Raw genomic sequence first — 27,892 nt, 5'->3', positions numbered from 1 at the left:
AACAAACTGAGAACACCTGTCAGCATTTGGGATTTGGAGAGAGGAGCCCAACCCTGTGATGCCCCCCTTGAGAATACAATGGAGAAGGAAGAAGGTGTACATCTAAATCTAGGCTCTGATGACTTCAAACCCAACACCGTCATTTGTGTGAAGGGTAAATGTCCACTATCAGCAACAGGCAAGATGTGTTCACTCTGGGATCACAGTTAAATATTCCTGTTCCACTTTTCCACAGATACGCAAAAATAAAAAATATAATTTCCTTTTCCAATCTGATAGGAGAACATTATTCACTTAATTTGTACTTTATTCTTTTTCTCAAGAGTCATCAAAAAGATACTTAAAACCTGAGTTTATAAAAATAAAGTGTTTTCTTGTCTCATTTCAGGAGCTGGGAATGAGCTTTTATGTATTTATTATTATTATTATTATTTATTTATTTATTTTTTCAGCTTGAAATGCAAGTTTTGTGAACTCCAGTACCAGCTCCTGTGAATCAATGTGTGTTGCTCCTCTAAAGAGAAAATGGAACAAAGGTGTGGGATACTTACAGAATTCCTGTTGGGAGAGTCAGACCCACTGCCAGAACTGCCCTTCTTAGTTTTCTGAGCCAAGGAAGTCCCAAAGCGGAGAGTTTCGTACACAGGATCAACTTTATTGCCACAGGCTGCAACAGAAGGAGCAAAACAGGCATCAGTCCCTGAAACATATTTCTGGCTGTGTTCCTGCTCCACTTGGAGAAACATCTGCTTGTACCGACATGTTGGGATGTATGTTTAGAAATACAAGTTGAGAGACTATCCAGATAAAAAGCGCTTGAATAACTTAGTGGAACTGGCTTTTGCTAGCAATTTTTTTGCTGCCTTTCTGCTCACATAAAGATCATCCTTCCCTCATACAGATTCTCTGAATCCCTGTCATGGGAAAACCATGAGAGAGCATCTGGGTGGTGTGCGTGGGCCATCACCTTTATGCCATTAACCCTCATAGCACTGCTACTGCGATAACATGGATAAGCAAGATGACCTGGATCTTCCTGGAGAGATGTTGATCTCCCCAGTGTGGGACAAACAGGGGCCTGGGGGCAGTCATCAGAAAGTACTCACAGTTAGGAATTTGCTCCAGGTTGCTCAGCACAGTCTAGGGGTAGCCAGAAAGCCCACTACCCCCACGGGTGTGTCTGGTCATTTCTCATTCCCATTCTTCCTCTAAGCTAAAATACTCTCCTGTGGCAGAGAAATGGGTGTCTTCAATTGGCATGAATGGATCCAGATGAAACCCTTTTATATTTACTGCATTATTAGACCTCAGCCTCCTTTGTTATACAAGGCAGTAAACACTTAGCATACAGTACCTTAGCATTACTGTATAAAAGGAAGAAAAATTTGCCAAAGTACTGAAAAAAATACATGGAATTTTGATTTTTGATGAGAAAAAAGCACACCTAATTTTTTAGTCAAAAAAGTCATTTTCTCAAAATGTTTCAACTATTTTTAACAAAAATGAGAGATGTTTTTTAGAAAGAGAAACTTAAATGAAATTAATTTGACTTTTTTTTTTTTTAATCATTGAAAAAAACCAAAATGCCATTTTAATAAACTCCTATTTTTGGCATTCATCTTTTTATACTGCCAGGCTTGCTTGGTCATAGTACTTGTGGAAAGGAGTATTATCCAGAACCAACTGAGCTTCTCCATTTCAAAATTTTCCCTTTCAATTATTACAGTGAGCAAAATATGGCCTTTTAAATACTTGGGAAAAGTGTAGAAACATTCAATAAGGAAAAAAATAAAGTAAGAAAGGTGGGTGAGAAAGAACAGGAACCTAGCAAGAGCCAGACCAGTAATGCAAATGCCTCTCACTGTTTTGATGTCTGTCTCTCACCTGGGTCTTCCCAGCTCAGACCTTCACCTCAGTATTCTACTGTCACCTCTCTTCTAAGTTTCTACCTTGAGATCAGGTGGCTATTATTATAAATAAGATTATTGCTAAGAGGTTATGTGTAGGGGGTTTTGAGTGAAATGCGCAATAAACACACCCTCTCCTCTTCCAGCTTTGTATCTTTGAAGTGGTCCTTTCCTGAGATGGCAAAAGGACATCCAGTCACTGAAAGGAGCTGGAAGGCTGCTGAGGGCAAATACCGTGCTGGAAGTCTGCTCTTGCTGTTGCAGAGCACTGCCAAAGGGAGACAGAATGGAAAAGCAATCAAAACCTACCAATAGGCATCACTTCTTTGATGCAGCCAAACTGTTCATGAATGAGTAGTGGTGAGCTGTAGTACCGTCGAAATCCCTTTGGCTGGAGGGAGAGAAAACAAAAACATATGAAGTGAATTGCTACCATGATTGACATAATAGAAATAAACTCAGCTCTTTGTCTAGTGGCATAACAGAGAGGATTTTTCTTCTGTGAAGTGTGGCAAGGATGGAAATTTGCCTCCTGTTGTTGAGTCACTGCAGGGTGCAGAGATCAGGGATTTATTTGATTTTTTTTTTTTCTCCTGGAAAAGAATAATTTCCTGTATTTATGTGGAAGAAGGATGGGCTCATTTCCAGCCTCCTCTTTTCCTTTGTCTTACATATAAGCAGCACTAATTAATTGCAGCAGAAGTGCTGAATCATTAGATGTTCTGGGAAGCTCTGTGTTCACCTCTCCCTTTCTTCTTATGTGAATTTGCACTGATTTGCATTTGCTAAACAAGCATCTATCCTTCCCCACCCTGTCTCCAAATTTCCATGTTCTCAAGTAAAAAAGTTGTGAAACCCAAGAATTTTAAAGCTTGCTGCTGACTGACCACAGCTTCCACTGCTTTTTTTTTTTGTCTAGCAAGGTCAAAAAATTCCCCAAGTCAATACCAGATGTCCCCTAAATGTCTGTTTGTAGAGAAATGCACTATAACAACTCAGGCTACACCACTGAAGAATACCACAGTATTGTCAATGAGGTTGTCCTATATCACTCTCAAGATCATTCTTAGAAGATTAAATATTTTCTGTTAATTTTCCACCTACCATCTCAGGTTGGAAATATCTCAAGTAAAGGCTGAGTACCCAAAATGAAGGTGCTAACACCTAAGTCTTTGGAAATACCTTTCAAGGCACTAGAGATTCACAAACGGATTTTCAGACCTCTGATCTTTGCAGGCCTTTAGAACCTCTAGCCACACTGAGAAGTGGAAAAGCCTCCTGAGGATATGCATATTTTCTGTATCCTATATTCAATATATATTAAAAAACAAACAAACAAACAAACAAACCAAAACAAACAACAACAACAAACAAACAAACAAAAACCAGAACTAGTTCTTTCACTAATGAGCTGCAGTATGGATTATGAAGGAATGAGGGGACTGATATATATGGTTTCTTGTAAGAATAAATTCCAATTCCCCAGCCTCAGTTTGGCCCCAAACAAACCAAATTCAGACACCACATGAACTCATAAAACTCCTATGACTTTGCTGGACTTCCTTCTGCTATAAATTTTGCCTCTTGTTTTCTGTTTTTGTAAACTAGTGACCACAACAGTTGAGGCTGGGATCAAGCAATGTTTTTCCTCATTTAATATATAAGGTTCTTTGTTTTTAGCTTAGATTTGTCGTAAGTGCCTTCAGTTGTCACATGTTTGCAACAGAACTGAAACAGGAATATTTGTACCTATTCTCCGTATTCCAAATAGTCATTTTCCCAAGTGTTTTTTCTTTTTTTCCCCAGAAGTAACCAAAAGAACCATTTTCCCATAAAAAAGTCACCAAGATAAGTTAGAATAATCTCAAATACAGTATCCTGCCTTTGCCAGTAATGAGAACCTGCTGCTCAGAAGGTGACCAAGGCACTAAGGTGCTGTGTCCATACGAGGCAGGTCTCCTCTCCTACTGAGAGATTGCTTCAAGCTCTGTACTGCGAAATCTCCTTCAGTTTTTTTTTTTTTTTTTTTTTTTTTTTAAAGATGAATTATGATTTTTCTTCAAGCCCTAACAGTGGAAAAAAACAATAAAACATAACTGAAGGCTTTTTCTTTTGTTAAACTCTGTAAAAATATTTGACTAATATGTAGTTTTTCCTGTAGAAATTTCAACTACAGAAAGTACAGTTTAAATCATAGGAATTAATTCTGATATGTAGCTAGGTTTGGATTATGTAGTTGTATTTTCAAGTAAATGCTAGCCTGGGGGTCTGGCATACAAAGTAAGGTGTCCCCCACACACACTTGCTGCCCTGGGCTGCTCACTTACCAGCTTGCCCATGCAACGCTGTTGTCCAATACTGTCTGCACACTTGTGGTGGATGCTCATCTTACAAGCTTTACAGCGCAGTCCATGTTTAGCGTTTGTCCCTGTGAAATGCAAGGAAATAATTTAATTAGGCAAAATCAATAGTTTCCATGCACTAAACAAATTTCCATGCATTTAATGAATGACCAGAAAGAGCTGATGGGTAGGTCAGTAGTGTAAATACTGATGGCAAACTTTACCTTGCCTATTTTTTTTGTACGCATATATACATGCATTTTCTTTACATCCTCTTCAATTTAGGCATTTCTTCCCTAGGCTCTTTCTCAAGCTAATGCTGCCTTCAGATATATATATAGAATTATGCTCTATTGTGTGATAGTTCTGTTAGTGATATCTCATCCTTATGAACATCAAACAAAATTCCTTTACTATTTCATAAGTGTTTGGCATGGGAACTGTGTATGGCTGAGTGAGCTACCAGAGGACCATTCAGGCTCAGAAGCTGTCCTTGGGAGCCAAGCCATCAGCAGAGGGACAGGTTTCACGGGTAAGAGGTAGCTCCAGATGTGCATGAAAGGGGCTGAGACATCTTGCTTAGTGTTACCCTCCCATCCACCTAGAGGCTGCAGCTCTTGCTTCCCCAGGCCAGTGCTCAGGGACATGCACAAATTGCTCCCTGCCCCTTGCATAGCCCTGAGCTGGGCAGCAAGGATGTCATGGACCTTTCCTTGGTGTCCTTCAATGACAGTGAAAAAATCTAGTCCCACAGTCTGGGGAGCTCCAGCAGAAATTTTGCTGTACAGAAGCAGACTTCTCCTTGTTGGGCAATAGTTATTCTGCATTATCTTCAATGTGGACCTACTCTTCAATATCAGAGCTGAATCTGTGCTTCCAGGTAGGAGCAGTCACTCTTATTCATACACCTGTAAGACTTTCTGAACTATGCAGTATCTGTTAGGCTGCAGCAACTATTTTCCTCCTGCCATGGGACTGTATAAGTAGGATGAATAAACAGTATGTCAGTTCATTATCCTCTACAGTGAGAGTGAACTATGTAGTAAAACAAACAAACAAACAAACAAACAAAAACAACAATCAAACAGAAACAAACCAAAAAAATCTCTTGACATTTTAACAAGCCCTCCTTAGTCAGCTATGATAGGAATATTAGTCAGAGGAGTCAGAAGATCCCACATCTGAAAGTACTCATGGAGCTCTTGGTTATTTGAGTAGTTAGCACCATGTACACACTGCTGACTTCACTCAGTTAAATGCTGCTTCTGAAAGAAGCATTTCAGGGAAAGATGCAACAAACTAGTGTCAAAAAAATGAGCCCTGATAGGACCGCTTTCAGGGGAGGATGTCCCTGAAGTAGCCACTTCCATAACAGGCATAGGCAGGCTGGAGGAGCTGGGGTGGCTGAGCAAGGTCCAGGTGTTTCATTTGTGTGCTGTTTGTAGGACAGGGAACCGGCATCTTCACTGCCTTGCTGCCAAGGCCGTTGGAGAGACAATGAATGAATGGAACTGAGCATTTTGGGGTGCAGCACTCTGGGGGCCCCCCATGTGCTGCCTACCCATCCCTTCTCAGCTGAGCAGGGAGACTCACTGCTCAGGTACCTGCAGATTCCTAGCCTCACTCATAGGGCCTTTTTTTCTAGTAAGCACAAAATTCACTGGAATATATCCCTGCTCTTTTGTTTGTTTGTGTTTGTCTGTTTTCCTGTATGGTTGCACCTGTGTGCTGTGAGGACTCTTTTCCATCCCTTCTGATGGTCAATGACCAACACAGACAGCTATGAGAAACTGGGACTTCCTCCACATTGCTTTACTAGATCTAATGAATGGAACAAGAAAGGAAAATGACATCTTATTTCACCTACAAAACAGGTATTTAGCATTAGTGTTTACACTGAGTCTAGCTCTCTTCTCAGGCTTGTCTGTAACAGTGTAACTCTTACCTGCTTTACCAAGTCACTCCTGAGATGTTTTCAGCTAAAAGGGCAGACAGTGCCACAGTCCTTTCTGCTGGCTGTGTTATGCTATTCCAGCCATTTTAATGCTAATGTTACATGGTATAACTGTGTGACCACAGAAGATACACATTTGTTGATGTAACTGAGCATCCAAATGATGTACAAAAATAATGCAAAGTAGACATGCTACTTTCAAAATCAAACAACTTATTCAGAAGAGAAATCTGTGGGCATGTAGAAATGAGCCATGATCAGTGTAATGCAGTAAGTTACAAAAGACTAACACTTTACATTTCTATTACTGAATACCATTTGTTACATATGGATAGGTAAATAGTTGCTTCGAAGAGAGGAAAAGTATTTCACACATTTGAGTCTACAATAATTTTTTATTTTTTTTTGTTTAATAAAAATGAAATTGCCTTCAACTACCAAAAGCTTCAATCATCAATTCATTGTTACTTTTAACTATTTGGTTTACTCTGGGACTAGGCAGCTTGGAAGCAATTTGCATGTATCTCCCAGCCTCCCTCTGAGGGCTTAAAGAGGAAGAGTTTATTCTGTGTTTACACTTACCCATCATACCTCAAGCTCTGAAAAAGGCATTTCTACAGAGAATATTTTAATTTTCCCCCAGGATAAATCTTTCTTCTCCAGTTTCTTTTCTCCATCACACTAACTCAAACCTCCTCAGAGGATCATGGCTCAGCTATTTCAAAACTGCATGCCAGAAGTTAGACAAACACATACTGGCAGTGCATCTGCTCCCAAAACTCTTGAGATTCAGCACTGAGGTACAGTGCTCACACTGTGAAGGACTGGTCCACACGTGGTACAGGTGTAAATAAGACCCAGGCTTGACCAGTGGGGTCAGTTTTTGGGCTAACATGTAAACAAGCTTGTTGACTTTGCAGGGCTTTGTTTGGCTTTGCTGGTTTTGGAAGGCATCCCTATAGTTTGAAATTGGGAAAAAGTAGGCCGAACATGGGTGTTGCGAGCAATTTACATAAAGCTGACTGAACTTGTTGACAGTCACACCAGTATGAAACAGGTATTTCATGATGCCTAAAGTAGTAGCATAGGATATAGCAATGTCTAGAAACATTATTTGAAAATAGATTCCCCTACAGAGCATGAGAAAGCAAGGAATTTGGACTGAGCGTATGTTAAACAGTAGAAAATACGTGTATTAACCACTAAAAGAAAAAAAATATAATAATGATGGTAATAATAATAACATACTGGGGCAGACTATTTGAGGAAACTTGGGTAGTTTCACTTCTCTCTCATAGGACACCAGGATGTGTTTGAAGTTAAAAGTATCTCTGTGGTGGGCTTATTCACACTGGGTTAGTCTTTCCACAAAGTGAAATGTGGGGAAGGGAGAAAATGAGGAAAGAGTTCACATTTGAGATGGCCAAAGCAGTTTCTGGAAGGGGCACTATTGTTGTAGAACCCGTGAAGTTTGGGACACTACAAATGCTCTTCTCAGGGATTTCTGCTGGGCATATTGTTCTGGCAAACAGCAAGCCTGGTCATTGCTCTTTGTTTCCTGCCCCCCTAAATATCTGGCAGCATGATTGCAGCCTACGATTTATTCCCAATAGTAGATATTCCTCGATGCCAACCTTAATGCACAGCTGGCAGCTACTGGTATAACGTACTCACTGAAATGCCTTTACCCATCCCAAACATGCCAGTCATTTCCATTTGTGGTGGACCAGAAATAGAGGGACTAAAGGCTTTGCAATTAAGCTGAACTTGTGTACCCTAACTACCATTTGCTTCAGTTTTCTCTCAAAGGAGGAGGAGGACAACTTTGATGGACTCTTTATCATTGTTTTAAATAAGTAATGATCCCTATTCCCTTCTCCGAAGAACCTTATTGTGGTTGCTTAAATTCTTAAATACTGAGGATATCAGAACAAAGGTCCTGCTCAGTCCCTCTTTGTTTGCAGTCTTGAGATTATTTTTGTTCAATTCATTTATACTTCATTCAGTGAACAGAGTGGACAGTGTTTGATGAATGGGTACCTTTATTTAACACTTCTTTCTCATAAGACACCAGGGTGTGTTTGAAGTTAGAAGCCTCTCTATGATGGGCTTATTCCCACTGAGTTAGTCTTTCTACTTCTTCATCAGTCAGTATGTGTTCTTTTACATCATCTGCATATTTCCAAATAGTAGATGATTAATAGCATCACTTTCCTGTGGTCCCCCTGTTTTTGCCTCTTTATGCCTTGCAATATGAACATATTTGCCAAAACCAGGATGCCATGGTGTTGTGGTTCTGCTCGAGTGGGCAGCCAAGCTCCACCACAGCCGCTCTCTCACTCCCCTCCTCAAAGAGGAACAGGGAGAAAATAAGATGAAAAAGGCTCAAAGTTTGAGATAAGGACAAGCAGATCACGCAGTAATTATTGTAACGGGCAAAACAGGTTTGGCATAGGGAGATAGTAAGATTTATTGCTTATTACTAACAAGCTAGAGAAGTGAGAAACAAAGGAAAGAAACCAAAAGCACCTTCCCCCCCATCCACCCTCTTCCACCTCCTCCCCCCAACTGGAGCAGGGGAACGGGGGAACGGGGGTTATGGTCAGTCTACAGCGCTTCTCTGCCACTCCTTCTCAATCACTCTCATTCCCTGTGCTGTGGGGTCCCACCCATGGGATGCAGTCCTTGATGAACTGATCCGGTGTGGGCTTCCCACAGGCAGCAGCTCTTCCAGAGCTGCTTCAGATATGGGTTCGTACTACAGGGTCCATCCCTCAGGAGCAAACTGCTCCAACCTGGGTCCCCCACGGGCAGCAGCTCCTGCCAGGTCACCTGCTCCTGCGTGGTCTCCTCTCCACGGGCTACAGGTCCGGCCCAGAATCTGCTCCGGCAGGGGTCTTCCACAGGCATCAGCCTCCATCGGTACAGGGTCACCTGCTCCACCGTGGTCTCTTCCACGGGCTGCAGTGTGGAACCCTGCTCCACCGTGGTACTCCATGGGCTGCAGGGGGACAGCCTGCTTCACCATGGTCGTCACCACAGGCCGCAGGGGACTTCTGCTCTGGCACCTGGAGCACCTCTCCCCCTCCTTCTTCACTGACCTTGGTGCCTGCAAGGCTGTTCCTCACTCCTCTCAATCTCTCAGCTGCTGTGTGGCACAGCATTTTTTTTGCCCTGTCTTAAATACGCTCTCACAGAAGCGCAAAACAACATTGCTTATTTTCTCGGCTCTGGTCAGCAATGGGGCCCTTACCAAACTTGGGCAGCTTATAGATCCTTCTCATAGAAACCACCCCTATGGTCCCCTGCTACCAAAACCTTGCCACGTAAATCCACTGCACGTGGCTCCTATCTGAGGGACTAATAGGTAAAAGGGGAAGAGATGTCTCTGATAAAGCACTACTTGGCCCAGATACTGGTGTTTAAATCATGAAAATTGCAAGCTGTTAGAACTGTGGTTTAGAATGGAAAGTACTATACATGTGTAGTTGACTTGTAGCACACATAAACATACCTGTCAATGTAGTCACAAACTTCATATAGGAAGACAACACTCTGGTGTCCTGGTGTCCTGTTTATTAACACATCTATTCATTTTATCATGGTCAGTAAATCTGGTATAGTTTTGCAAATGAAAAAGCCAAAACTGCCAAAAGAAACAGTGTTTCACTGGAAGCAAATGAGGAAAATTCATTTCAGGATACTTGAGTAGCTCTTAAACTTACAAATGAGGTTCTGTCACAGTTGTTTTCTTCAGATACCAATTAATGCATCCAGACGCCTAACACTAGAAGGACATATTGTTTTGAGAAGCAGGTCATATTTAATAGCACCTTGCTAGAAATACTCCACAACTGGGTCAGCTCCCATCTGAATATCTAAACCAGTGGCTAGGTTTTTTGGAACAGCCATGGAAAATTCAATCTTAAACTGTTCTGATAATGTGACCCTAAATACTACCAAAAGGACATCACTTCCATAAATCTAAGCCTTTTATGGAGGAAGTCCTAATGGGATCAGAACACCTCAAATCAGGTGAATGGAAACATTTGAAGGCAGAGAGAGATAAAGGAGATGGAAAGGGCAGAATTCGTTTCCAAGGCTTTATGCCTGTCTCTCCAATGAAAGTAATTTAGTAACCACTCTTCATTTCAGGAAAGTGACATTTATCCTAGGGAATGCAAATGAGAATTGCGTTTGTCACAGGCTTGCAAATAGAACCTTTATCATCCTCTTGGCCAGAACAACTACGGCTGCAGCACTGCTGGATGATGATTTTTGCCTGTTGTTTCTAGACTCAACATAAGATTTATAGCTAGTAAGGGAGAATGAGCTCTACAGCCTGAAGAAATCTGAAAGAAAATTTCAAATCTTAGTAACAACATAACATCATGCTGAGTATATAAAGACAACTATATTAGGTACTTATGCTAAAGTAGGGAAAAAAAAAAAAAGAAGAAGAAAGGGTAAAAAGATTCAGGTCTATATCAGTAAGAGATAGAGAGAACTAAGAAGGGCAAAGACACAGGCTGGCACCTCCAGCTAGACCAGTTGTGACCCAACCACTATTTTTTGTTGTTCCAGCTGAGATGAATGTGCCAATCAGAAATTGTTTCGATTTAAAGCTTTCATAAATAAATACATTTAAAATTAATTATTTTCCACAGAACTTCTGCTGTGGGAGGCTGATAAAAATAATGATTACCTTGCCCCCTTTCTCCCTGAGAGCATTTGGAATTGTCACTGGAAACCTGTCTCTGTGCCAGAATTCATGGGAAATGGAGAATTTAAAGCAAGCTGAGCTAGTACTGTAGCAGTGAGGAGTCTGGGATGTCACCTTGGATGGAGAAAGAGAAGTCCCTGGAATGGCATTTGTGACTCTATATCCATTTCTTAGTCTTTGCGCAATGTCCTTCCCCCTGCTCCCTTCTTCATTTTTTTAATCGTTTTTGTGTAAAAGCTCTGACACTGAAAGGATGGAGACTATTTTTAAAAATTCCTCTATGGCTACTTCCTTTCTCCATAGCTGGCTGCCACTGGAGACAAATGCTCACTCTCCTCCTTTGTCCTCACTCTGCCTCAGAACACAAGAGCTGCAGATAAAACAGAGAATGACATTTTCTGTGCAGGATACCTGCCCCTTTTAATTTAAAAATCTTGATTCCCCAAAATCATTATGTTAATAAGGATAAGCTAGGCATCATTTTGCTCATCCTTCCTTGGTCTTCATCACTTTGCCTTGGCTGACCTCAGGAATTGCCCCTTTACCTGCCCTAGACAACACCCTCTTGCTTCACCTTCTTAAATGACACAGTGATTCCATCACTTGCCCCAGCTGACACACAGAATCCCAGCTGGCCTACAGATTGGAGTCCAAACCCATGCTACCTAGACATCCTAAATGACCAGCCACTGAATGTCAATCCTGTGTGATAGTGTTGGATGGTATGTTGCCAGGTGTATTAACTGATACACAGATACTCCTCTTGCATAAAATTACCAGTACCATTAGCAATTTACCCATTGCGCTTTCTACTGCTAAATATAGGACCAAATGGATTATTCAAAAAAAGTACTAAGGAGAGGGGAAATGTTCCTAGACTGTTCACAGATAAATGGATTACAGCAGCTCTTGGCATTTCCATTTTGTCAATTCAAAAGGAAATATCTTCCTTTTTGAGGAGAAAAAAAATCACACTTTACAGGTAGCCTTCCCTTTTGACTTGCCTAGTTAGTCTACACTCATTTGAACACTGGCAAAAACACTCCATGCATGAATACCATATGGGTAAGATGAAGAGATCAAAGCATATAAAGAAAAGCAGGCAAAAATCTTATTTAGGCAAGTTTTCATGAGTAAAAGCAGCATGGAATTGACTTCAAAAGTTTTACCTTCTGGTTGGTATTTTTTCTATAGTTAAATCTGTCAGTTCAAAACATGCTGAGTTACAGGTAGGTTAAACCTGTAGTTCTTCTGGAAGAGGAATGCTATACAGAGAGGTCCAACACCAGGTATGATCTAGAAGAGGAACCCCTCTATTTGCACCCAAGTTGCCAGGTCTGGACCTGACAGCTCAACTGGTTGGAGTGAGCATCCCGTTTTCTTGAGTTCATCTTGTGCCAGTCTAAACTGAATTGGGTGCTGGGACAAGCTGTGACTTGTATGTTTGTATTTTGTAGAGCAGAACTTGATTTCCAGCCACAGTACCTGTCCTGTCCAATTAATAATTTTTAGATTATGTGTCCCTGAGAGGTCTGGGTCTATTTGAGTGCCTACCCCATTCAGTTTCCCTGTAACAATATACAATATTTAAACAGCACAAAAAGTTACCTTGTATGTAGGCAGGCTACAAAATGGTACATAAAATTAGAACCGACTTCTTAGTGACAGTTTTCTTTAGAAACAATGTGCTGAGAAAAAAATGAGGCAGAAATAAGCAAGTTTTCCTTCAAGGGCTGTTACAGAAAAGAAAAATATCCATGCTAAAATAAAGTTCTTTCTAAATTCATGGTTTCAAATCATACATAACAGCAAGAGGAAATGCCTTTATTTCTCTGGCAAATCAACTTCATAACTTCTTTACTTCCAATGCTGACAGCCTTTTTATACTGTGGTACAGGACCAATGAGATTTACTTAAAAGGCAAATAGCCTTTTCCCGTCTCCTGGTCCAAAAGAGATTCTCATTTTTGATGTTTAATGATCACAAGAGGATGAAATTCACTGCCCTGTACTGAAAAAATTGGCTGCAAGGGTTTCTTTTGGCAATGCTCTTTTCACATATTCAGCAGCTTTGCTATAAATGTCTGCCCCTGAAAGGAAATATCCACCTCCATATTTCTTAAAATATTGTCTTATGTTTTTGATCATCTAAATGTTAGTTAAGATGCAGGAACACCATAATAAATAAACTAACAGCTAACTGTATTATCAAAAGAAAAAATCCTGTCCTCTAAAACCCAAACTTAATCAATGTCTCTAATGTTCTTTGCTCTAAATAAACTGTCTCTAATATCTCAATAACAACTATTGTAGACATGCAATAGCACTCCAAGACTTCTTTGTAGATCTTTGCACTGGGTTGTTTTGCTGAGAAGGAAAATAGCTCAAAGGTGATAGGAATGGACTTCTCTATGAAGGTTGATATTGAACTACACCAGAGATTGTACGAGCGCTGAGAAGGACAAGGTAATATGGAGAAAATAAACGTGGTATGGTGGCCCAAAGAAAGACTAGGTGGCTGATTGGTGGCTGATCTTGGTCTTTGTAATATTGGCAAATACAGCGTGGACAGTAACTCTCATTGAGATGAAAATGATTAAAGTCAGATTTCAAACAAGGTCTCCATGTTGGCAAGCTCAATTCATTTGTACCTCTGTTCTTATGCTAAAGTGAAGAGCTGTCCAGTTGCAACTTTTTTTCCTTCTGTTTGGAGATGCTTTGAAAAAGCACATGAATATTTTAAAGCCACTTATATGAGAGAGGGAGTTAGGAGAATACAATAACTCATTAACCTTTTAGAAAAGAATTTACTACCTTTTAGAAAAGGGGAAACAGAGAGGGAGTTAGGGGAATCTTATCAAGTAGAGATAGAGTGCTGACAGAATAAAACGAGGATGGTGCAAACTAATTAAAGCAAGAAGCCTTGGGCCCCTTTACCAAGGTCAGTCTCTTGATAAGAGTGTGAACCTATCTTAAGAAACTGGTAGAAACTGGTCCTGCGGATGGACAAGAGCCAAGGAGAAACTGAGTCTGCACAAAGACAAGAGGTCAACTAGTGGTGATGAGGAAGAGTCATCAATCTTCATCCCCATGACCCCCGATGACCACCACCAGAATACACTGTGCAAGCGCAGATGGGAGGAGTTTATGGAAATGACTCCTTGGAACTAACTTTAATACAAAGCGGGGACAGGTTATGAATATGTATAGGCATATTGTGAAACTTCATGCATATGTAACTCTTTACTGTATAAAACCAAGGCAAGTTGCAGTGTCAGGTGCGCACAACTTTGGCGGGACTACCCCCCATGCTGCCCAGCGCTGAATAAACGTACCTACTTTACAATCTTACTGATTGTGGAGTCCGTTTTCTGCAAGTCATATATATGCTGAAATCTTGATTTTTTTTGAAGGGGTTATACCATTATCGAGCAGTTGAAAACAAGAAAAATAGTATGTGAACAAAGACTACACTGCAAAATGAAGAATGTGTCTCTAGGCTTGCTGAAAATGTGGGAAAAGAGTTATAAAATAAAATAACAGCCTGCTCTTAGCAAAGAGAATTAATATTCTCTCTGCTCTGTTAATGGATTTTTAACATTACTTGTTGGTTACAGATATCCATCATCAATGGGCTTGAAATGAGAGGCTGCTATGTGCTAGAAGATTAGGGCAATCTGACTATAAAAGGTTTAGTTAAAAAAAAACAACAAACTGATATGTAAACAGCCAGCTGCTCTCTGGCCTTCTGCTCTTTCAGACTTACTGAGGGTTTTGGCTCTTCAGTGGTGCAGCATGAATACTCCCTCATCAGCGCAACCTCATTGTTACTTTTCTTTGTTAGTGCAGACAGACTAGCAGGCCTGCAACAAAGGGCCTCACATGACATGTGGCTTACCATGGCCATTATTCTCCTCCCTCCCCCTCTTTTACCCATTTCACAGTAACTGGCAGCAAAGCTGGAAGGTCGAGTGACAGAGGATAACTACACTCATCTCTGCCTAACACCTATTGCATGGTCAGGATGTGGCCACAAACAGGCTTCTTCTCCAAAGCCATTTCTGCCCTTGGATGCACACATAGCTGGGTAAGACTTCATCAGAAGCTGCAGGTGTAGGTGACAGCAGGATGTGGTGAGATCAGAGATGACTCAGGGCACTGCTGTAGGTAACTGGGCAGGTATAACCGATCTCAGCAAAATGGTTATACCAGTTTTCAGGGAATTATTTTTACTATTAATCACGGCATGCTGCTTCTTTACAGAGTTTAACAACCATATTGTATAATGAGGTGTTTCAGTTCCTTTTCCACAGCAATTATGAAAGCAAAAAAATGAAATGCTAGATGTGGAAAAACATTCAAATGAAACTTTTCAACCCACATGCAAGTTTTCAGAAAAAATCTTTTTCAAAACAAACACAAATTTCAAGAAAAGATTACTGATTTCAGCAAAATGACAGAAGTCAGGCATAAAACCACTTTAGACTATTTCTGTCATCTACTCAGAGTGGCAATCTCAGCCTTCACTGTTACAACCTGAGACCAGATTTAGACCCTGACTCATTACAATGCTGGTTTAAAGCACGCTTACAAGTGCACCTCTATGTGGCATCAATTATTGTTTAAAAGAAAAATAAAACTTCTTTCAAATGATTACATGCAAGTTTTTGCAGCTCAGCAATGCAAAGTAGTGTTACTTGCCTTGGGGTCAGTCTGGGAAGCAAAAAAAACAAAAAGGAAAGTTAGCTGAAATTTTACTTGATTCCTACAAATTAAACCAAAATTACCAAACTGCTTTCTGAGATTTTACCTATCCCCAGGAACAGCTTCAATGCATCACTGAAAGTCTCCAGGGTTAATAAAGATTTGCATTATCTCAATTCATCCTAGATTTAAGTAGGAATAAGCCAAACCAATTTGGGTCATAACTTTTCTCATCTGCATGCACAGCTTGCACCAGCATGATAATGTCATTTGTTGTCCAAAAGCCTGATTTAAAGTATTGACCACATAATTATATTACCGCTATCATAGATAAGGAAAACTATAGGCATAAACAGTCTAGGTAGCTACAACTGTCTGGCCTGTACACTGATATAACCTTAAAAAAAATAAATATCCAGTAAATTCCATCAAACAACTTTGCTTTTAGCAAAATGATTTTATACGCAAGAGGAGCTGTTTGTTGGTGGGATGCCTCTGAAGCCATATATATATATTTTTTTTTTTTTTGGCGGGGGAGGGGGGAGTATTGGGAAGAGATTGCACTGGCACAGATGGATTTTACTAACAGGCAGCTGGGTCAATACATGTATTCAGATTTAGGAGATGGAGCTGTCATAAGCAAAAAATAGCTAAAATTGTGAACACTAACTGGCAGCAGATAACTGTATACACATGTTTGAACGTCCACAACTGAATTCCTGAACTCTAAAGAAGGAGCCTGCTCCTTGCAAGTGGTACAGCTGCTTGGAAATTTTGATAACACTTGGACTAAACAGATGTGGCACATTTCAAATCCTCCAGCTAATAAAAAGACATGAGGCAGACCCCTCAATTAAGAGGCTAATCATGTTCTGTTCTTCTTTCTGTACATAGTCTACTTAGACTGGAGAAACTGTAGGCTTGGTTTCCAGAAGAGCTGGTGCTAGAAGATAGATTTCTGAAAAGAAATGGCCTCAGAGAGAACAAGGTGAAGGCTCTGGTCAGAGAGAAGATCCTGAAAGTAGGGAAATGTCTTCGAGATGAGGCAGACGTGGAGATCAATGTTGGGGAAGGTCCATGGACCTTGGCCAGGGGTGGTCAAGTGTAAGCAGCATCACTGCAGGAATGAACATAGTTCTTCAGTATAACCCACTATCCTCTCTATGTTGGCATTTATGCTGCCTTGCCTATAACAGGTACAGAGGGCTAGCATGATTTCTGATTCTTTCATTAAGCAACAGGCTCAATTTTACAGATGAGGCATTTTGAAAGAGCATCTGTGAGAAATGCACTCACATTCCATCAAAGTTTTTCTGTTGCTCTTCAGAAAAATCTGTTTCAGCTAACAAAGAGTTTGTTGCCCTTAGAGAACACCATTAAGCAATACACTCTGCCGAGCATTTCATCAGCTTGTTATGGAAAAAACTGCTTGTCAGAGGTTGTTGCTCATCTGCTGCTCTTCAAGAGAAACCATCCTGTGTTTTCCCTTCTGGTGATATTTAAGATTTGTTGTACTCAGAGATTGTTTGTCCTATCCATAGATTATTAATGGAAAATGGATTTGTATGCTATGCTGAGTTGAGGGACTAGGTTTAGAAAAACAGATCTTTGGTGTAACTTCTCCATGTTTATTAGCTATAACAAACATTACAAGACAGACAACATCTTAACATACAGCTGTAAACAGATGTGCAGATGACCCCTTGATGATGTTGTGCCTGCGTTCAGAGAGGTAGACAAGGTGTCACTTTATGACACTACTTTGTCCCCAGGTTTCAGAAAAAGACCTGGGGCAGCACAGAGTCTTCCTGGAGAGTTTCATATGCCACAGGGATTGTAAAGCCTGCTACACTTCTGAGAGTTGCAGCTTGAAAAGCAAGCTATATTAGCATTGCAAATACTCATTCCCTCATCAGTACACAACCCCCATTAATGTGTAATGCTACACCAATGAAGCCAATCAGGGAAATACTGACTATAGCTTTGTAGTTCACAATGACTCAGAGATCATGCTAGCCATAACCCATTTCCACTCTTGGCTGGGAAAGTGGAATTGTTTTCAAGGGAGGAAGACACATGCTTCCATCCCTTTTATTAAGACCAAATATTCCAAGATTTTCAAAATCATTACTTGCATGTTTTAAAGGAAACTATAATGTAACCACAGTTTCCAAGTGCAGAACATGTCTTCAGAACTTCAGAAGAAAAAGAGGGGATCCGTGTGCATGCAGCACCCTTCATCACATAAGATAAACTTATGTCAAAGAGGAAAAGTTACAGATTCTATATAACCTGGAAAATTAAACTTTATGCAATTTAGAGTAGATAACTAATTAACTTGCATTTACTTGCATTCATATTACAAAAGCAGAAAGAGTCTGGGAGAAGTGATAAGTCTCAGCAATCAATGCTTCATATGAGCCACAAGAATCACTGTTCTCTGAGACGTCCTTCTATATTAAGGACAGCAACAAGCAATAGTGCGCAGGCATTTTACTCTACATGATGGCAATGCCCTACTTGAAAAAACATTTCTGACAATTGCCTCATTTTATATATTTTTGCAACTTCTAGTAAGGTGGAGCTCTTAATAATTTCCCTTCTAGATGATGCTTTTGTCAGCTATATGACAATGTGCTATCCACATAATAGTGATACTCTGGTCGACAAAGCCTATGTAGAAAACATATTTTTACTAGAAGGTTGGTTTCAAAGAAAATGTATCTAATTTGCTTATCTGAAAACACCTGAAGTCTCACATGAGCTCAGAAAAAGTACATAGAAGGACATAAAAAAAAAAGTATTCTTCTTCATTCCTGGGTCTTAAAAAAAAATTAAGTTTACCATTACGTTCCTCTCTAGGGCTGATCTCAGGAGCATTGTCCAGCACCGAGCAGTCACAGGGACCTAAGATAAGCATTACTTCAGCTACATCGGTGTCTTTCAATGTAGTTTTGGGTCATAATCATCTAGGCTAACATAACTTACTGATAACATACTGATTACATAACATAACATAACATACTGATTGTAGATGTACTGGAAATGTTTTTGTTTTCCATCGAGTTAGGCAGCAAATGTTGGTCAACATCTTTAATGTCTCTTTTCACTAAGCATTAACTGCAATTTCATATTAATAGCAATTTTACAAAAATTACAGTGAGCTTGAAAATTATCTAGGAACAAATGTGAAACATGCTTGATGCTGTTCAAGGACAAATTTGAATTTAAAATATATTTCCACCCTTTTTTCTCAGCTAAGCTGTTCCTGATTATCCAATTTACTGATAACATTCCTGCCTCATCTCAGAGGAGGAAGCCCTCCCAGAGGATAAACAGGGTAAATATTTCCTTTTCAATGTTTGCTTTAAAGTATGTTTAACTATTACAAAACAAACAAACAAACAAACAAACAAACCAACTAATTTAACACACGTATAATGTCTGGCCCTCTTGTACCTACTTCACAAATGTGGGGCTGCACAAATAGGATGTTTTTTGTCACATTTAGAAGAAATAGGAGAAGTACCCATGGAACATATCTATACTACATATACTGTATGCATGTCTACTTTCCACCTTTTCATCCACACCTATTTATTTTGCTATACAAATTATCCATTTTCTGGAAATTTTACAGAGTCCAGATGACATTGTCTATACCTGACTAGTATATAACTAGCAGTTAACTGCATGCTGCATAAATTGATTAATGTAGCACTTCCTATTTCCAGCAGGCTTTTGGTTAGCTCTTGTTAGAAGGCTCTTCCTGAGAAGATCTATGCTTATGGAGAATTATTAACTCATGAAAGAAATCATAGGAGAAGCTTGGTTCAGTATCAAGCTAGTAGATATGTTAAGATCATTATTTTGCTTTTTGTTTTTTTTTGCAAATGTGTGTTAAAAAATAAATAAACACAACAAAAACAACACAATGTTTCTTTTAAACTCTTGCACAGCAGGTCAGAGGGGACTGAAGTAATCTTTACTTGCTCAGTGATGCTCAAAAGTACTAGAGGATTTAGGTGCCCAGATCCATTCTGAGTCAATTGAAATGAGAAGCTAATTCTCCCTCTAGCTTTACTAGAGCGAAGGAGGAGAGACAATGACTTAGGCCATTTAAATAATATATGGGTTGACACGTGGTAGCAGTCATTAACGAGGTTACACAACTACTCTTTTCCCTCACAATCAAAACCAAAAGAGGCTGGACCCAGACTTTTCAGAAAACCTCTTTCCGTAGGGAAAACTGTTGCCCACTTGCATTAATAATAAACAACAATCATAGACACAATACTATACCATAACACACTATCATCTGGAAAATGGACCTAGGAAGGCTCAACTGTGACTGCACAAGCCCAGTTGGTCACAAAGCTTCGTCCAAAAGCTGCTCCAGAGGCATCTCCTCCTCATTGGCAGCTCTTCACCCTTTTCCACAGGGAACAACTCCCGTGTTGTTGCGGCGGCAACGTGTATTTACCTTCCTGAGTTCATCTGGGCTGGCAGATGTCAGAGTGTCTGGGAGGAGGGGAGAGCAGAATGAACACTGAATGAATAACATTTTTTCCTTTAGCCTGCAAGAAAACTTTCAGAAAATAAAATTACCTTTAAAAAAAAAAAAAGTTCTGGGGGAGCTTTCCAAACTACCACTGCTTGAAAACACAGTTTCATTTTGTGATAGATGTCAAGTAGTGGTGATCAACCTGTGACTGTTTATAGCATCCTTGTCTACCTGCATAAAGCATGCTTAAAGGCAGGATTGGATCAAACCAGAGTATCTACTTGAAGCACTGAATCAGCAAGCTCAAAACAAAATGTCAAGAATACTCTTTATGAAGGAGCTGGTCAGACTGGAGGCAGAAATCACTGACTGATATGTGAAATTCTGCTGTATTTAATAATAATAATAATAAAAAAAAACACAACACATAAATTAAGGTTAGATAAACACTTTCTCAAACTGTGGAGTTTTTCCATCACTTATTAGTTGAAGTTACTGATAGACTGGAAGAAGAGGTACAGATTTAGTGACAAAAAAATAGGGGACCATAGCTGCAAACTAGCACTCTTTTTTTTTTTTAAATCTCTTGCATTTGAAAAGCTGAGGTCACTTTATCAGTGTTGAGCCCAGCTTTATGGAGGAAGTTGCATTACCACATTGAGGGGAGAAGATAGCTGAAAGTTCCAAAAGCCACAGCAGCACAGTGGATTAAAGAAACACAGGCTGTTTTTAAAAGATGTGTCCAGAAGGAATTATTCATGGCTCTTGGATGGATGGCTGGAGTTCCAAAAACACTGGCTAAACCAGAACAGACGGAGGTAGGAGTGAATCAGTACTGAAGAGACAGCACAATTTCACTGTTTAAGTGTACTATTAGTAGACTAAAGTAAGCTGTGCTAGTTTTTGGAGTTATTATTAATTTTTAGCTGTTTGTTTTTTTTACAGGTTTCTGTCTGCAACCGAGCTAGTTCTGCGAGAGAGGAGGTACTGAACAATTTACCTGCAAAAGGACTGCAAAGGTCTGGAGAACCTGCATCCAAATCAGAAACGTGATTGCCCTGAGACCAACTATAAATGCACAAATCTCAGGTACCTAGGCCACAGGCTTGACTGTCCTGTTGAAGTTTCAGATTAAATTCAACCGTATGTTGGCTGCAGATTGTGGGCAATCACATTGCTAGGTGCACCTCAGAAACACAAAGAAACATAGAGTAATGTTATAAATGACTACCTATTCCCTTAAAATGCAGTTAAAAAAAATCAACTTTCAAGTCAGCTATTTTTGAAAGCAAAGTGACTTACTTTTTTTGCTACACTACTTATATTTGACTTAGATGGAAGTACATTAATTGCATGTAATATGCTTGGAATGTGTGGGAAATAAATTTTTTCCATATGAGTCAGCACAGGAAATGAACTGCAAATGATAAAATGTTGAGAAGTCTACAGATGGAGATTTTTTTTTAAATACACAATGTTTTTCAAGAGTAGAGTATTGACATCATGTTTTCTTACAGAGCAAAGTACCACAGAGATGACCAATGACACACCAGAGACTGAAGAAGAGGAAGAACTTCCTTCTGATCAGCATAGTTAAAGCCTGTAACCTGATGCAATATTAATTTAATGGTTTCTCTCTTTGCTAGTGCCAGACAGCTTTCCCTCCCTGTATTGGACATTGCCAGAGCTCAACACAGTCTTGCTAAACACAGAAGATTGTAGATAACACCAGGCCAAAACATATCTGAGTTTTCTTCATTTTCTTTTCAGTAATCTAAAATAAACAAACCAGCATCTTCTAAATGATGATTGAGCAATACATTACCTTAGATACTTTGGTTTTCAAAATTTTCCCTTGTTGGGCTTAGATATTAAAATAGTAATGACATTAATTAAAACTAAGAGCAAGAACAGCTCTTAGAGTTGTACTGTGAGGGAATGTTCATAGTATGAAATTATGTAACCCATCATGGAGCTGAATCCTCACACCTAAACCAAACAGCACCTGGAGCTCACAGTGGCAGAAGAGGATGAATTCAGAGTGGCGAAAGAGTGAGTGGCAGAACAGAATACAGAGCCCTGCTCCAACACACTATTGATTTGCTCTGAAGTTATGTGAAGTATTACTGTTGACTTCAGTATTAAAAGTGAAAATTTTATCATGGTATTTGATGCTGCACAAAGACTCCATTAACTTCAAATGGATGTTCCGTGCACTTTACAGAGCTGCCTTGTATTTGAAGTAGACTCCCATATTTCATTAGGCAGAAAATTACTGCTTCTATGTCAAATTTTCCTTCCGTTTACAGAGCTGGAGATTTAGCCCCAGTCTAGTACAGTTAGTAGGAACACAGTGACTCCCATCTTTAATGCGAGGTATAAATACACTATCAATATTGCTTTTTCTTCATTGAAAGTAAACCAATAGACTAGAGTTTCTTTTGAATATGTTGCTATACGCTCTGGGATGCATGAAAAGCATTTGAGTGAGTAAATTTGCATCATAGTCATCCTTGTAAACATCTTTATCTGAACGCTGAAACCAATTATATGAATTTGGCTTTTATCTTCTAACTGTACTTCTGTCAAATGAACTAACAGGTGCACGTGCTGCATCCCAAAGGCAAAATTTGGCTCATGGTGCCTAACGATCAAGGAGAGATGATGCACATATTTTTTGTAGGAAGATAATGTTTCATGCTCCTTTGCTTTAATTTTGCTGTCACTGAAAAGAACAACACAGGGATCCTGCTGCCTCCACTCCCAGTGTTCTGTTCATGCTGAAGCTACAGACAGGCTCTGCCAGGCCAGAGACCAAAGCGTGTACTGCGTGTTCGTGCTATGCACAGTTCATCATGCTGCCCTGCACCAAACAGAGCTGCTCATTTCATAGATTGGAGAGCCATTTAAGGTGAACCTGGAATCATTCTTGGTAGTAAAATTCAAACCATCTAAAGTCAAGCTGGGATTTTCCTGGACTCTTTCCCCCAGTCTTCAAAACATGTATCTAGCCTTTGCCTTTACTCTCATGAATAAGGAATTTAGAGCCATAGACTCATTACTCTCAACTGTCACTGCCCATAAAAATGCAAATCAAGGGAACTAATAGGCTCCCAGATGCAGGCATAAATTCAGAGCCCCTGCACAGTTTTCTTTTTTTTCCTCTTTCTTTTCTTTCTCCAGTTTGCCTTGGGAGCAGGCTTGACATGATTTCCTGAAAAGCTCCCTGCTTTGCTTCACCATCCCCATGACCAACGGCTGCACAATTTACGTGGATTAATTGAGCTACAAACAGTAACACCCAGATCTCTCATGCTGCTTAAAATATCATACAGTGAAAACATGCACTGTGGTAAGGGTCAAAGACAGAGGATCATGTTAATAGAGTAGACTTTTGTCTATGAGAATAAGGGCACCCAGACTAGTGCATTATAATGTAAAATTCTTAACAACTTCTCTGCTCTGCTATACCTCCAACTGAAGATGTGCTGGGGGAGGTCAGAGCAATTCGCCTGACTCAGCCTGCCGCCAGACAAAAATAGATCGTGTTAGCTTCTTCAACAATTATGAAAGATTTCTTTTTTTTAATTAAGAGGCTATGATACAGAATAGAAAAGGGAAACCCTCAGAGGATATAAAAGAAAAGGAAAAATTCAGAAGGCAGGTGGGGTTAAAGCTGATGTTTTGAAGCTTATAGTCATACTTCAGGACTTTCCTTTCCCAGGCAGGATGCAGCCTAGCAAGGGAGAAGGGCACGGGTGTTTATGAACTGGAGTTGCTCTCTGCAAAGTTTGCTGCCAGTAATAATCTGTCTTGAGCAGCAGTGTTTTGGAATAGAGTTGCTGACTCATACAGATTTGTGATCATACTAATCTCCATACAACTTTTATGAGAAGCTGCCAGAAATGAGCACTTACATTTGTAGTATACATTTGTGAAACTGAGCTACAATAGAACATCCATCCACATTACAAAAAGAGACAAGTTCTGGGCCTGCTTCCATACAAGAAGTACATTTCATCTGCGTATCTTCCAGACTTCCCTTCAACCTCTGGACTACGAAATTCCCTAATACTTTTCTCCTTCCCTCTTAGACTTGTTCTGCCCCTTAAAGTACAAGAAACCTTAAGAGGCTGGAAAATAAGACCATGTATATGGAATCAAAACTCCTCTATTTCCCTGTATTCAGTAGAGTCGTGGTACAGAGATGATGAAATCAAGACTCATGTATTTAATCCTGTAATTTTCAGAAGCAGTATTGTCTTGCATTGGATTTAACATTCTGCAGACAGCTGCCTTTTCCAAAGAATAATAGCTGTCCACACAAGTGCGTATGTGTGCAGGGGGAGATGACACTGAGCACTCTCATGTGGAAAAGAATACCCCCTCCTTTGAGAAAGGTCAAGCAATCTATCAGCATATTTCAAGAATTTACCATACTTTTTTACGAAAGGCAGTGACTTCCACACCAAGGGACAGCTTCTTCCAGTAAGCTAGTTTCTAGCTTCTTACAGCAAGCTAGAAAAATTACAGGCAATAGTTTGTACTACCTCTACATGAAGCTAAACCTGTGTTTCAAGTCTTTCACTCCATTTACTACCTAAAAACATTGAAATTCTATCACTCACACTGGTACACTGCCACTGAATTTATTTATCTACTTTGCTGGGACAACTAGATGATAAACAGCAAGAAGACCAAATCATGTGTATACCAAGCTAGCCACAGAGATGTGCATTTGTAGGACCACACTTTTGAATAGCAGCTCCTATAGCTTCCCACAGTGGTCACCATGCACTTTCTACACCTCTAGCCACTTGTCACCACTTCTTTCCTGACCTCTTCCTGTATAGTTCCATGCGCAGTTTCAGAGAAGAGAAAGGGAGACCCTTTAAAGGTACAGTGTTTGTATGAGGCTTTTTGAGTACCAGAGACAGGTAGAAGAGAGAGACTTAAGTCAACAATCTCAAGGAATTCTGCAGTGTGAATTCAAATGTTATTTATCTGTTGACCTGGTATGCTACAACATGTGTCCTAGAGAACCAATGCATACAAGTAGCTTGGAGCCTACCCACCACCCAGACACCCAGCAGATGCTACTATCACCACAGTAAATGGGAATTGGGGGCACTACAGGGCTGGGGACAGTCACAAAGAGCAAGAGAGTTATAATTACCACTGTAGAAAAGAACAAATTCTGCTGTTTCTAGTATAAAGTGCAACAAGACTTGGGCTTAGTGCTCAGTGTAACCTGGATGAGCATAGAATTTAACTGTGGCAGAAACCCTCACCTGTTATTTATGAAAAGTGTATATGCCACCAAGAGAAGAGAACTGTGAGTGATGTACAGTTTATATTAGTTTAGCAGATGTGGCATGAACACAGATCCTTTTTGTGTGAGTATGCTCAACTAGACATCTGAGCTTACACATTATGGAAAGGTCACCTTGCATGTTCCAACATGGATGCCCACACAGAGTTCAAAAATTGTTTCTTACCAACAATCATGTGGTTGCAGACATCACAGAAGGTGGGTTTTTTGAAGATGTGCTCCTGGAAGATGTGAGCCTTGTTTTCTGGCAGCTGCTGGGCTCTGGCGGGGGAGGATGCCTGGCTGTCTGAGCTGGGGAGCTGCCCTGTGCTCGTGCTCACCTCAGGCATCAAGTCCACTTGCAGTTTCACATCACTGTTAGTCCTCTGGAAGAAATTGTCTGCACTTTTACTCCGCAAGCTTTTGGTCTTGAAGGAGAGCGAACGTTTCAGCTTCTGCAGCTGCAACAAATAACCAAACTATAATTAGTGCCTCTTCCTCTTCAAAAGCAAGGCAAGGCAAGGCTGTTGGTTTTGGTGTGTGTTACTGCTAAGTGAACCCGCCTATAGCACCTAGAAGCCATCAGCAAACCTTGAACCACCCGAATAACAAAACGGACTCTAGACTTTAACTAACAATTTCAAAGCAAGGCAAACAGATTCCTACTAGGAAATAACCCACTCTACATATGCTTTCTGATAGATAATAAATGCTTCTATTTGTTCTTTCTTTCAGGTATAACAGCAAAGAAATACTGCAGAGAGTTATGCACATAGTCATTTGACAAATACATCCTTTGTATTCAAGCATGAGAGAAATTAGAGTATTGTGTGCTCCTTCAGCAGTCTGTAGAGCCATTTCAAGGACAGATGTTATATGCCATTACAAGAAAAATGAATTCAGTAAATAAATTTGATGTGGTTATATATCTTGAATTTGACAAAAATGGAGACTACATGCAGTTTTGACTGAGATTTTTTTTATTATTGTTGACAATTTTCTTAAGGAAAAAATTCTAAGGAGCAGTAGCCATATAGTCAACTAGTCACCTAGTAGGTTAATATGTTAATTAATACTAGTTAATAGAGATATCCACATATTTTCTTATACATTGCATTGTGTATTCCTTGTCAGATTACTAAGCATCACAATAGGGCATCATTAACTGAAATTTAAATTATGATTCTTTAACCAAAAACTGTCTCGTACCTTATCACAGGTCCTTTTATCCTTCCCCCCAAAAAGTTTTATACAAGGCTGAGATGGACACTAGGTGAGCCACAGAAGCTATAAGTGCATCTGATAGACAAGTCTGAAGTTTTATCAATCCTGACAGCCCATAAATAGAGTTTGGGAACATTGTGGGAAAGCCAGCTTTGCATCTACTTCATGTTTGTTATTTTTGACGTGTAATATCTCCATCTCAGCTTTTACCTCAGCATTATTTCAACCATCACAAAATCATTTCAATCACTGCTGCAGCTCTCTGGGGAAATATGATGTAACGACTGAAATTTTCCATGCCACACAGGCTGTCTGTGGTAAACCAGCATGAATGGTTTATATTAGAAACTGTTTATGTTAGAAACAATGATGATCGGGAATCATAATTCACACTAATATAAAGGGAAGAAGTTCACACACTTTCCCCAAAAAACACGGCACCAGTGTGTCACACTGACAGTGCCTCAGAGCCCACGCTCTTCCCAGTTACTGTTTTTGATCCATCTATTTTCTTTGTGAGTCAGTCAAAACCATGCCATGGGACAGGAGCCTCCAGGCACCCTCTCCCACCTTCACATGCAAGCAGCTCACTCTTGGAGCATTGAAATGCTCCATCTCTCTTTCAGTGCTGTACAACACCAAAATAACCTAAGTCCAATAAATGGGCAAAGGGATACCATTGCCTCTAGTTAACAGTGTTTGTGTTTGCTGCACAGAGGGTTTTGCAGCACTCTGCTGGAGAAAGCGTCTGCTCCCTGAGCTGTTTCCATACTTTGGGAAGCTGGGAGGGATCAGAGCCAGGGGCCTGTCCCACGCCCCTTGCAGCCACAGCTCTCTCTGTGCTCACAGGAGGAGCCCCAGATCCAAAGGAAGGAAATACCCACCTGTTTGCCAGTCAGGCCTAGCTGGTGGGGAAATGTGTAAATAAGAGCAATTAAGTCATTAAATGTGAACTGTGAGGCAAGAGCAGTTTCTGGTTTCTGAAGCTCTTTCAGCTGAAGGCGAAGTTGTGGACTTGCTGAGCCCAAAAACCACCTTACAACAGCACCGACGAAATGTGAGATCCTCCCTCTCCTGCTTTGACGTTAAGTCAATGGCACCCAAAATCACTGAGGTTATTAAGCACTGAAATTACTTCATTTCCCCAGTGATGACCAGAGACTCAGTAATAATTTGTTCCTTGCTCTTGAAATGTTTCCCACTGAAGTCAGACTTAATTAGTAC

At 40.1% G+C, this 27,892-nt stretch overlaps 1 protein-coding gene across 4 annotated transcripts in view; it reads right to left on the bottom strand.

The window, feature by feature from the left end:
• Nucleotides 1–27,892, bottom strand: part of STAC (SH3 and cysteine rich domain) — a 291,976-nt gene that overhangs the window by 25,378 nt on the left and 238,706 nt on the right. For all 4 annotated transcript variants that reach the window (XM_038174436.2, XM_072033145.1, XM_072033144.1 and 1 more), the window contains 4 exons: nt 25,632–25,905; nt 4,235–4,335; nt 2,217–2,298; nt 552–667 (listed from right to left, as the gene is read on the bottom strand). In XM_038174436.2, the coding sequence (XP_038030364.1) occupies nt 552–667; nt 2,217–2,298; nt 4,235–4,335; nt 25,632–25,905 (573 nt within the window). The remainder of the gene's footprint in view (nt 1–551; nt 668–2,216; nt 2,299–4,234; nt 4,336–25,631; nt 25,906–27,892) is intronic.

This window comes from Anas platyrhynchos, chromosome 2 (genome assembly GCF_047663525.1).
Source record: "Anas platyrhynchos isolate ZD024472 breed Pekin duck chromosome 2, IASCAAS_PekinDuck_T2T, whole genome shotgun sequence".
In the NCBI taxonomy this organism is placed as follows: domain Eukaryota; kingdom Metazoa; phylum Chordata; class Aves; order Anseriformes; family Anatidae; genus Anas; species Anas platyrhynchos.
Note: the sequence above shows the minus strand (reverse complement) of the source record. Positions and strands in the feature narration are given on the sequence as shown.